Consider the following 11,965-nt stretch of genomic DNA (forward strand, 5'->3'; position numbering starts at 1 on the left):
AAAAAAAAATTCCTGGATCCTCCCGTGTAGTCTAAAAATAACTATTACTCCAAACGACCTGACTATGATCAACAGACGACCGGGTACCTTGTTGACACGCTGACCTAGATAAACGACGCCCTGACAAAGATATGTTGACATATCGAATCATGTGATACAGCACGCGGAGATTGCTCAACGAAGAGGATTACATTAAAAAATGTTGCGGCGGATTTCACAACCGCTCTGTTACTTCGCGAGCAACTTGGGCTAAAAAAAAAAAAAATCCGACACCGGTCAAAGAGCAAAGAAGTCGATTTATTATTATTATTATTATTTTAATATGTATAATATGTACTAAATAAAAATTCGAAAAATTGAAAAGACAACAGAAATATATTTTTAAAATAATAATAGGAGAATTATTATTTTTTGAGAGAGACAGAGACAGAGACAGAGAGAGAGAGAGAGAGAGAGAGAGAGAGAGAGAGAGAGAGAGAGAGAGAGAGAGAGAGAGAGAGAGAGAGAGAGAGAGAGAGACAGAGAGAACAATGAAGGGTGAACCACAACCGGCCAACACCGCTGACATACGGGTATCCATAACCCGGATACAGCCGACGAAGAAATCGCTCGTGGAGGCTTACATTCTAGCGGTGACTTTGGGAATACTCGGAGCACATCACTTCTACCTAAGGCGGCCATGGTTCGGAATCGCCTATTTGTTCACGTTCGGGTTGTTCGGAATCGGCTACGTCGTCGATTTGTGCCGAATGCCGTGTCTTGTCGCCGCCGCCAATCGTAAAATCAGAGACCCCGAGAAAGAGTCGGAAAAGGACTTGGTCGACGCTTATCTGTTATGGTTCCCGTGTGGAATTTTAGGTAATTTATTGTTATTCTTGTGTTGTTGTTTTTTTTTGCTTTTTGTTGTTTTTCGTTTTTCGTTTTTTATTTGTTTTCGTTTTCGTTTTCGATTTGCTTTGTTTCCTTTTTGTTGTTATTTTTGTTTTTTGTTTTTGTTTGTATTTTTTGTTTTATTATGTCCCCCCTAGGGACGAAAGAAGAAAGAAATGTTTTATTTAACGACGCACTCAACACATTTTATTTACGGTTATATGGCGTGAGACATATGGTTAAGGATCACACAGATTTTGAGAGGAAAGCCGCTGTCGCCACTTCATGGGCTACTCTTTCCGATAAGCAGCAAGGGATCTTTTATTTGCGCTTCCCACAGCAGGATAGCACAAACCATGGCATTTGTTGAACCAGTTATGGATCACTGGTCGGTGCAAGTGGTTTACACCTACCCACTGAGCCTTGCGGAGCACTCACTCAGGGTTTGGAGTCGGTATCTGGATTAAAAATCCCATGCCTCGACTGGGATCTGAACTCAGTACCTACCAGCCTGTAGACCGATGGCCTAACCACGACGCCACCGAGGCCGGTCCCTAGGGACAAGGTGCTACTTCAAAAAGGGCACCTGCTGTTGTTATTATTGTGATTATTATTGCTATTTGTGGTAGTAGTGGTGGTGGTGGTGGTGGTAGCAGTAGCAGCAGCAGCAGTATTAGTGGAAGTGGTAGTTGTAGTCGTAATAGTAGTAGTAGTATATTATTATTAACATCATCATAATCATTATTATTGTTATTGTTATTATTAAGTATGTTGTTAATGTATTATTATTATTGTTGTCATTAATAGAGAATAATAAATGAGTGTCCGTTAGATACCATTTATCTCACGAGTTGTTTTAAAATGTATCTAACGAGCGAAAGCGAATTTGGTACGTTTTTAAACAACGAGTTGTGAGATACATGGTATCTAACGGATACGAATGTATTATTCTATTTCTTACATATCCTCAAATACCAGTTTGTAAGCAAATGTTAACATCTTTTTCGACTAAAAGTTATTTATCATCATCATCATCATCATCATTATTATTATTATTATTATTAAAGGGCGAGACGTAGACCAGTGGCAAAGTGTTCGCTTGATGCGCGGTCGGTCTAGGATCGATCCCTGTCGGTGGACCCATTGGGTTATTTCTCGTTCCAGCCAGTGCTCCACAACTGGTGTAACAAAGGCTGTGGTATGTACTATCCTGTCTGTGGGATGGTGCATATGAAATATCCCTTATTGCCAATCGAAAAGAGTAGCCCATGAAGTGGCGACAGCGGGTTTCCTCTCTCAATATCTGTGTGGTCCTTAACCATATGTCCGACGCCATATAACAGTAAATAAAATGGGTTGAGTGCGTCGTTAAATAAAACATTCCCTTATTATCATCATCATCATCATCATCATCATCATCATCATCATCATCATTATCATTATTATTATTATTACAGGATTCCACCTGTTCTACCTGAACAAACCTGGGCAGGGAGTGTTCTATTTCTGCACCCTTGGTTGCTGTGGTGTCGGCTGGCTGATCGACATGTGTCGAATCCCATTCCTCCTCAAAGAAGCCAACGAAAACCCGCCTGGGTATAAACCGAAGAAATCGCTTTGCGTCGCCTACCTCCTGGGACTGTCGCCTTTTGGACTGATTGGTTCGTATGCAAGCGATTCCCCAATGATCGATTGTAATGGAAAATTGATCCGTTGGGCTTTACAGATGTGAAGATCGATTAGCTAGGATTTTTTGTTTGGGGGTGCAAATGAGTAGTTAATAGTCTAAAACTCCTTAAACAGTTACGAAGATAATTTTCTTTAAGTTTCTAGAATGCTTTTCGGATTTTTTTTTTTTTTTTTTTTTTTTTTTTTTTTTAAACTGCCCCCACCCACCCCCACCCCCCTGCTAGCTACGGCCCTGAATAGGCCTAATAATAATAATATTAATAATTAATTGATAAATAAATAAATAAATAAATAAATAAATAAATAATAATAATATAATAATAATCAGCGCGGATCCAGGGGTTTGGGGTGGGACATGGCAAGAGGTGTTTGAACAGGATTTTTTTTTTTAAATTGACGTCGGCGAAAAAGGGGGAAATGGGGGAGGCGCCTGCTAATCGACTTTCGCGGAACATGTCAACGGCAATTGTTTCAACACTTCAAAATTAATGACTAATTTTCCGATTGTGCCCACATAATGGTACAGATTGTGGTATGTGCTGTCCTTTCTATGCAGTGCGTGTGCCAGAAATAATCGTTTTGGGTATGGCGCTATGGAATTAAAAAAACCCACAGTCAACAGGGGGTATGGGGGTGGCTCTCCTAGAAAGAAATTGCGTTAGGTTAGGGTTAAGAAAGAAAGAAAGAAATCTTTTATTTAACGACGCACTCAACACATTTTATTTACAGTTATATGGCGTCAGACATATGGTTAAGGACCACACATATTTTGAGAGGAAACCCGCTGTTGCCACTTCATGGGCTACTCTTTCCGATTAGCAGCAAGGGATCTTTTATTTGCACTTCCCACAGGTAGGATAGCACAAACCATGGCCTTTGTTGAACCAGTTATGGATCACAGGTCGGTGCAAGTGGTTTACACCTACCCATTGAGCCTTGCGGAGCACTCACTCAGGGTTTGGAGTCGGTATCTGGATTAAAAATTCCATGCCTCGACCAGGATCCGAACCCAGTACCTACCAGCGTGTAGACCAGGGTTAAGAAAAGTAAAGTTTGTTTTATTTAACAACACCACTAGAGCACATTGATTTTTTATCTTATCATCGGCTATTGGACGTCAAACATATGGTCATTCTGACACTGTTTTTAGAGGAAACTCGCTGTCGCCACATAGGCTACTCTTTTTACGACAGGCAGCAAGGGATCTTTTATTTGCGCTTCCCACAGGCAGGATAGCACAAACCATGGCCTTTGTTGAACCAGTTATGGATCACTGGTCGGTGCAAGTGGTTTACACCTACCCATTGAGCCTTACGGAGCACTCACTCAGGGTTTGGAGTCGGTATCTGGATTAAAAATCCCATGCCTCGACTGGGATCCGAACCCAGTACCTACCAGCCTGTAGACCGATGGCCTGCCACGACGCCACCGAGGCCGGTCCCAGGGTTAAGAAAGTCATATGGCTACGAGTCAACATTACCAAATGTTTGACATCCAATAGCTGACGATTAATAATAAATCAATGTGCTCTAGTGGTCTCGACTTTACGAGCAGGCGAAAGTTTGGCATTACTTTTCCGACGGCGAAGGCGTCAGGCGTCAACCTTTAGTGTCTGGCGTTTAGGTCAATTTCTCACAAACCATAAGTCCTAGGTCAGTAAAACTTGGTTTGTAGTTGCACCTATGGTAATTTACGGATGTTCATTTTAGGAGTGATAGAAATAAGCAAAAAATGTTACTAGTCCACCTGGTCAAATACATCTAGAAATCTATTTGTTCACCAGTATTTTTACTTGTCCATATAAATAGACAGTTTTACAGAGTAAAGTAAAGTTTGTTTTATTTAACGACGCCACTAGAGCACATTGATTTTTAATCTTATCATCGGCTATTGGACGTCAAACATATGGTCATTCTGACACTGTTTTTAGAGGAAACCCGCTGTCGCCACATAGGCTACTCTTTTTTACGACAGGCAGCAAGGGATCTTTTATTTGCGCTTCCCACAGGCAGGATAGCACAAACCATGGCCTTTGTTGAACCAGTTATGGATCACTGGTCGGTGCAAGTGGTTTACACCTACCCATTGAGCCTTGCGGAGCACTCACTCAGGGTTTGGAGTCGGTATCTGGATTAAAAATCCCATGCCACGACTGGGCTCCGAACCCAGTACCTACCAGCCTGTAGACCGATGGCCTGCCACGACGCCACCGAGGCCGGTCGTTTTACAGAGGTACCTAGGCCCCGTTCCATGAAGCGATCTTAGCCCTAAGATTACCTTAGGCGCATAGTTACCCTATGCACTTAAGTTGATCTTAGGGCTAAGATCGCTTCGTGGAAAGGGGCCCTGGATGATGTTTGTGAATGCTGAAAATGAAACTGCACTGAATTTTTCTACTTGTTCACTGTACAACCTAGACCAGGCACATTTTGCTTGTCCGAATAGATTTTCTCTTGTCGGGACAAATGGTGCTTATTTCGAACACAGATTAGAATGCACCAAAATAGTTTATGGTAAGCGATAAATTTAATCCCGCTGAAGTCCTATTTATTTATTTAAAGGGACACGCCCTAGTTGTTAACCATTACGCCGTTGTTTTTCGCTATTAAACCCATTTTCTCACAAATAAAATTGCACTTTACTTACATTTTATTATTTAGAATATACATTTTCATTCACCTGAAATGTTTTTTGGTAATCCTGGTAATCCTGGTTTTTGTAATACAACAAAATGCATTTTTCGTATTTCTTAAAAATGCACGCGCGTCTGGGAAAAAACTGTTGAGCAGACAAGTTCTAATCTATTTTTAGAGGGGATCTTCCCGTTTCAACGTCACAGACGTTGATATACCACGTGACCGTTATCATTTTGGTTCGGTTTGTTTTCTCGTGCACGGTTCGCGCAATCAAGATCCGATTTGTTGTCGTTTGCTTGTCGTTCATTTGTGAGGTTTTTCTTCACAGTTCGTGAACATTTTCATTAACAATAAACTTCAGACAAGTAAGTATCTCAATACAAAACGTTACAAACCCTTAAAACCAATAAGTCTTACGATATCTGGAGAGGACAGAACAGTTGGAACATGCCCAGGAGAGGTGAAAGGAACGCACACCAAGTCTGTGTGCACTCTAGGACATGTGTCGTGACATAGTCATTTCTGCGCTTCGAGCGACATCTACCGGTGACATCAGAATACTAACTTTAAAAATTATTTCAAGTTATTGGGTCACGGGGATTCCCATGGTATTTATCGATATAAAACCTTCTTTTTCACTCTATTTTATAAAAACGTGATCTAAGTGTGTTACAGTTTTGTAGATTAACCAAAATTAGAATTAATATTTCGTGGGCTGAAACTAGGGCGTGCGACTTTAATTACTTCTTCTTCTTCTTCTTCTTCTTCTATTTCTCGCTCCAGCCAGTGTACCACGACTGGCGCATCAAAGGCCGTTGTATGTGCTATCCTGTCTATGGTGTAGTAGTGTTGGTATAAAATGTTCCTACTGACAGTAGCTAGTGGGAATTTCCCTATTAGCTCAGTTGGTAGAGCGCTGGACTGTCATACTGAGAGTCCGTGGTTCGAATCCCTCGGTGGAGGTTAAATTTTCTGTTATGTGGGATGGTGCATATAAAAGATCCCTTGCTGCTAATCGGAAAGAGTAGCCCATGAAGTGGCGACAGCAGGTTTTCTCTCTCAATATCTGTATGGTCCTTAACCATAAGTGCGTCGCTAAATAAAACATTTCTTTCTTTCTTTTGTTTTTAGGCGCTCACCATTTTTACTTGGAAAGACCTCTGTACGGTCTGACGTACACGTGGACGTTCGGACTGCTGGGCGTGGGTTACGTCGCAGACTGGTTCCGAATGCCGTTCCTCGTCGAACGAGCCAATAAGATTGCCGACAGACAGGAAGATCCCGACCGGAAGTTCGTCGACGACGTCTACATCCTGTGGTTTCCTTTTGGAATTCTGGGATTCCATCACTTCTACCTGCGGCGCTTCGTGTGGGGATTTCTGTACATGTGTACGTTCGGCTTGTTCGGGGTCGGCTGGATCATCGACGGCTGTCGTCTGCCTTGTCTTGTGAAGGACTTCAACGAGGCTGCAGAGGAACGGAAGCGACTCTTGGCGCAGGCGCAGTCGCAGATGCCGGGCTGTGGTTCACAGGTAGTTAACGTGGTAGTCACCGGTGGACGCGGAGACATAATGGCGTACCCAAGACAGAGCTTTGCAGCAGGGTGTGGCTATCAGAATCCAGGATACTACCCCCCGACGTATATGCAGTATCCTCAGCAAGGTCAGGGTCAAGGTCAAGGTCAACTTCAAGGTCATCCACAGCCAGGATTGTACCCAACAGCCGCGTTAGAAGGTCAGAATGTTTTTTTTATAGTCCCAGAACAGATTTGTAATGCCAGGGTTAGTTCCCTGAATTCATTACGAATAGAACATAGTGGTACACACACAGACACACACGCATGCACATACACATGCACATACGCACGCGTGCGCACACGTGCAGGGGCCTCATCTCGAATATTGTTTAAGTTTCTGGGACAATAACAGTCAAAACATGTTTTTGTTCAATGTTTTATTTTTGCTTACATTTTTATTCCTTTTCCGTGAAGCAAATAAAAATAGTACATTACAATATACACAAACGCACGCTAAAACACACAAACAAACAAACAAACACACACACACACACACACACACACACACACACACACAGGCACACAAAAACAAACACGCACACGCACGCATAGCATCGCAAAATATTTATACATACAGATGTACTATTTTAACAAAATACATATCTGTTAGATCAGAATGCTTTTGAAAAGATGTTATTTAATATGAGGAAAAAATGTCTCCTTTTTTAATTTTTCGTTTGGGATTGAAAGTGGGTGGGGGATAATGCTTTGTTAGTTAGTGCGTAGCCTTGTGGTAAAGTGCTGATATACCAGTCGTGGTGCACTGGCTAGAATGAGAAATAGCCCAATAGACCCACCGACGGGGATCGATTCTAGACCGACCACGCATCCGCCGAGCGCTTTACTACTGGGTATACATCGCAGATATCGGGGGCCCGTTTTACGACGCGATCATAGCAGAGGCGGGGCGTAGCCCAGTGTTAAAGCGCTCGCTTGATGCATGATCGGTTTGGGATCGATCCCCGTCGGTGGGCCTATTGGGCTATTTCTCATTTCAGCCAGTGCACCACGACTGGTATATTAAAGGTCGTGGTATGTGCTATCCTGTCTGTGAGGTGGTGCATATAAAATATCCCTTGCTACTGATGGACAAATTTAGCAGGTTTCTTCTCTAAGACTACATGTGTATGTCAAAATTACCAAATGTTTGACATCCAATAGCCCATGATTAATAAATCAATGTGTTCTAGTGGTGTTGTTAAACAAAACAAACTTTTGTTAGTCAATAGTCATAAGAATACAACGTGCATATACTAGTATTTTGTTTCAACGATATATGATGAGTTAAAAAGTTAGTTTGTTTTGTTTAACGACACCACTAGAGCACATTGATTAATTAATCATTGCATTTTGCTAATTCTGACATGTAGTCATCACAGGAAACCGGCAACATTTTTCATAACGCAGAAAGGGATCTTTTATATGCACTTTCCCACAGACAGGACAGCACATACCACGGCCTCTGACCAGTTGCAATCCATAACTGGTTCAACAAAGGTCATGGCTTGTGCTATCCTGCCTGTGGGAAGCGCAAATAAAAGATCCCTTGCTGCTAATCGGAAAGAGTAGCCCATGTAGTGGCTACAGCGGGTTTCTTCTCAAAATCTGTGTGGTCCTTAACCATATGTCTGACGCCATATAACCGTGAATAAAATGTGTTGAGTGCGTCGTTAAATAAAACATTTCCTTCCTTCCTCTCTCAATATCTGTGTGGTCCTTAACCATATGTCTGACGCCATATAACCGTGAATAAAATGTGTTGAGTGCGTCGTTAAATAAAACATTCCTTTCTTTCATTCTGACCAGTTGCGGGGGCAGGACGTAGCCCAGTGGTACAGCACTCGCTTGATGCGCGATCGGTTTGGGATCGATCCCCGTCGGTGGGCCCATTGGGCTATTTCTCGTTCCAGCCAGTGCGCCACGACTGGTATATCAAAGGCCGTGGTATGTGCTATCCTGTCTGTGGGAAGGTGCATATGAAAGATCCCTTGATGCATTAGGAAAAATGTAGCGAGTTTCCTCTGATGGCAACTTGTCAGAATTGCCAAATGTTTGACATCCAATAGCTGATGATTAATTAATCAATGTGCTCCAGTGGTGTCGTTAAACAAAACAAACTTTGTTGGGTTTTTTTTACCAGCACTGGTTGGAACGAAAAAACAACAAAACACAATCAGCTGAATGGATCCACCGAGGTGGTTCGATAAATAAAGTGTAGATGTTTATGATAGTATTTCAGGGAAGTGAAATAGCATTCTTTTTTTTTCGTAGATAGGTAAACACCCCGTCCCAATTGCATACACATTTAATTAAGCAACCCACTTGTATAGCTTTACAATGTATTGTTACAGATCAAGTTTAACCTCGATGATTTGTCCATTTTTGGCATTATCCCTTGAACTTGGGAGATTATTATTATCATCATCATCATCATCATCATCATCATCATCATCATTATTATTATCATTATCATTATTATTATTACTTACTATTATTACATATATCCTTATTATTATTATTACTACTACATCATTATTATTATTATTATTGTTATTCTTACATGTATTATTACATGTATTATTATTATTATTAGGCCTATTATTATTATTATTATTATTATTATTATTATTATTATTTTATCTATTGCAGGTTCGGTTCCTGCTGCATTCGACAGTGCCCGCATAGCCCCACCCAGCTATGAGGAGAGCGTGTCTGTTAAACCTTCCCTGCCACCCAGTTGAGCAGATAAATTGCTAATACTCGTAGCCTATCACGTGATTATTTTGTACATTAACCGTATTTATTATAGAAATCAGACGCCTTATAACCGTAAATAAAATGTATTGAATGCGTCGTTAAATAAAACATTTCCTTCTTTTTATTATAGAAACCAACAGTACATACGTGGCTTGTTTATTGTTGTTTGTTTGGGGGGGGGGGGGGGGGGGGGGGGGGGGGGGGTTGGGGGGTGAGATCACATTGCACATGTTGAAACGCAAGTGTAGAAAGATTACGTTGGCCTATATATATATATATATATATATATTATAAACCTGTGTGTGTGCTGAGTGGTGTCTTTGTCGTGGTCAGTTGTAGTTGTACAATACAGTAAATTGTATTCCACGACATCTAGCCATCAGAATTTTCCCCTCGCCCTCTAGAATTGACGTAAAAGAGTTTCTTTCTTTATTTTATTTTATCTTAAAAATTGTTTAAAATAATAATAAAAATAAATGAAGAGAGAGAGAGAGAGAGAGAGAGAGAGAGAGAGAGAGAGAGAGAGAGAGAGAGAGAGAGAGAGAGAGAGAGAGACAGAGACAGAGACAGAGACAGACAGAGAGAGAGAGGGATATATATATATATATATATATATATATATATATATATATATATATATATATATATATATATATTAATTGATGGATTGGTAACACAGTCAAAACTGGGCGCGTACTTATAAAACTTTTCGAGTCAAGACTCGATCTCTAATGACGTCACGCGCATATAATTTGTATGGCGTTGTCATGACATTACTGTCTCGGACTATTAGAGTCTCGAAAGACTAGACTCTTAAGGGCACCAGGCCAGTTCAACTAAATTAAATACAAAATACAACATAGTCACTGGAAAATAATACATTGCTAGATGATCGAGTTTTGGTTATTAATATACGTAGTTGAGATTGTGATTATAACGAATTATTTGATTGGATCAAACAATTGTTCGTTTAAGTAATTCTTCCACTTAACCACTAAATTGGTACATGACTACTGACGGAAGTTGTTTTTCAGTGGGAAGTATTTCAAATGTTTTATTGATGATTATTTCATTGTTTGGATTTTTATGGTATGTCTTCATTACTGAATAAAGTTTGAGTGCGAGTGCGAATAATTTTAACATACCACTAGAGTTTCGAGCATGTCCGTCCCGGGGCCTGTCTCTGGATAGCCAGTGACTTGCTCCGGGACAGAACAAAATTAAGGGGACAATTTTGTAATTTACATCCAAAAATAAATAGTGGGCCTTTAAAATTTTGATACGCATCTCTAATTAATATAATTAATAAAGAAAATTCTACTCATTAAATTTGGTCGCTAGATTAGATTGGGCGGTCAAAATGAAATTAGATAGATAACACGCCTGATTTGGGATGGGGGTGGGGTGAAAATGGACATAATTTTGAAAATAGCAATTAGTAAAAGAAATTAAAAGGATTAAAATTAGAAAGAAAAAAGTTACAAGCCAAAAATAAAAAGAATTGACTGCTCGGTCGAATATTTATATAATTTGGAGCATTTTGGAAGGACAGTCCAAAAATAAATAAGAGAAAGAAGAGAGGATCGGACTATTTAATAAAAAAAAAAAAAAATTTAAAAGAGAAAAAAGAAGTAATTTCGACATGAACTTTTGAACGAAGGTTTAAAAGTTTTTAAAGTCCGATCTATACGTCCACGCGAGTGGTCTCGATAAGGCCGTTAGGTTGTTGCGTCGTCGAGGCTGGAGTGTCTCGGAGGTTCGGCAGCAGATGTTGGCGTCGTAACAGGGTACTGACTACCGTACCGTAATCGGGGCACCGCTCGGATCATCTTATGTAGATTACGGTTGTCCAAGTATGGCTTGTCTATAGGTCTGCTCCCTCCGGTGCGTCACGACTACGGTGTGGTGAGTACCGAACATCTTGCTGTGAAGTTCGTACTCGCTGCCGTCCTCCAGGGGTCTCCAGTCCGCGTTGAGGCAACTGCCACGGAGCTTGGTCGGGTCTGTCGTGTCCCCCCCTGCATGTACTGACACACACAGGTTGCAGTCGTTGAGTGAGGTTGTTGTTATACGAGCTCTTGTCTCATATTGAAAGTTAATCTATTACAGCCTTAATACGTTTATTTTATTAATTAATATCAACCAGGAGCTGATAGAAGAAAGCAAGTGTATTTAGTAAGTCTTGTGTGCCTTTTTGTGCTCGCTGTTGTGTTTAAGCCCCGGGGCTTATTATTTATAAATTTACGTGTCTATACTGGAGTCGGGTATTGCCAGATTTGGTTTTAATTTAGAACATTGGTCTTACCAACTAAATTTTCTAAATTATCCCTATCATCTCAACTGCGTCATCTCCCAGTTTACAGTTAGTGGTAGTGTGATGGACGGGCCAACCCGGGGTGAGGGGACTTTAGATGCGAGTAGTTTGGCTAGTGAGTTG

General features: G+C 40.8%; 1 protein-coding gene across 1 annotated transcript; it reads left to right on the forward strand.

The window, feature by feature from the left end:
- Positions 1–204: 204 nt before the first annotated feature.
- LOC121373253 lies at positions 205–9,667 on the forward strand. Its single transcript, XM_041499762.1, has 4 exons — positions 205–858; positions 2,328–2,531; positions 6,327–6,929; positions 9,421–9,667. The coding sequence occupies exons 1-4, from the start codon at positions 531–533 to the stop codon at positions 9,510–9,512; spliced, it is 1,227 nt and encodes a 408-aa protein (XP_041355696.1). The 5' UTR covers positions 205–530; the 3' UTR covers positions 9,513–9,667.
- The last annotated feature ends 2,298 nt before the right edge of the window (positions 9,668–11,965 follow it).

The sequence above is a fragment of the Gigantopelta aegis genome, chromosome 5 (assembly GCF_016097555.1).
Source record: "Gigantopelta aegis isolate Gae_Host chromosome 5, Gae_host_genome, whole genome shotgun sequence".
NCBI classification, from domain to species: Eukaryota; Metazoa; Mollusca; class Gastropoda; order Neomphalida; family Peltospiridae; genus Gigantopelta; species Gigantopelta aegis.

Bases quoted from the DNA above. Each gene is read 5' to 3' on its own strand.
- LOC121373253 (XM_041499762.1), top strand. From the start codon at position 531: ATGAAGGGTGAACCACAACCGGCCAACACCGCTGACATACGGGTATCC. The intron at 2,532-6,326 runs GTTCGTATGCAA...TTTTGTTTTTAG, and splicing joins GTCGCCTTTTGGACTGATTG to GCGCTCACCATTTTTACTTG. The intron at 6,930-9,420 runs GTCAGAATGTTT...TATCTATTGCAG, and splicing joins CCCAACAGCCGCGTTAGAAG to GTTCGGTTCCTGCTGCATTC.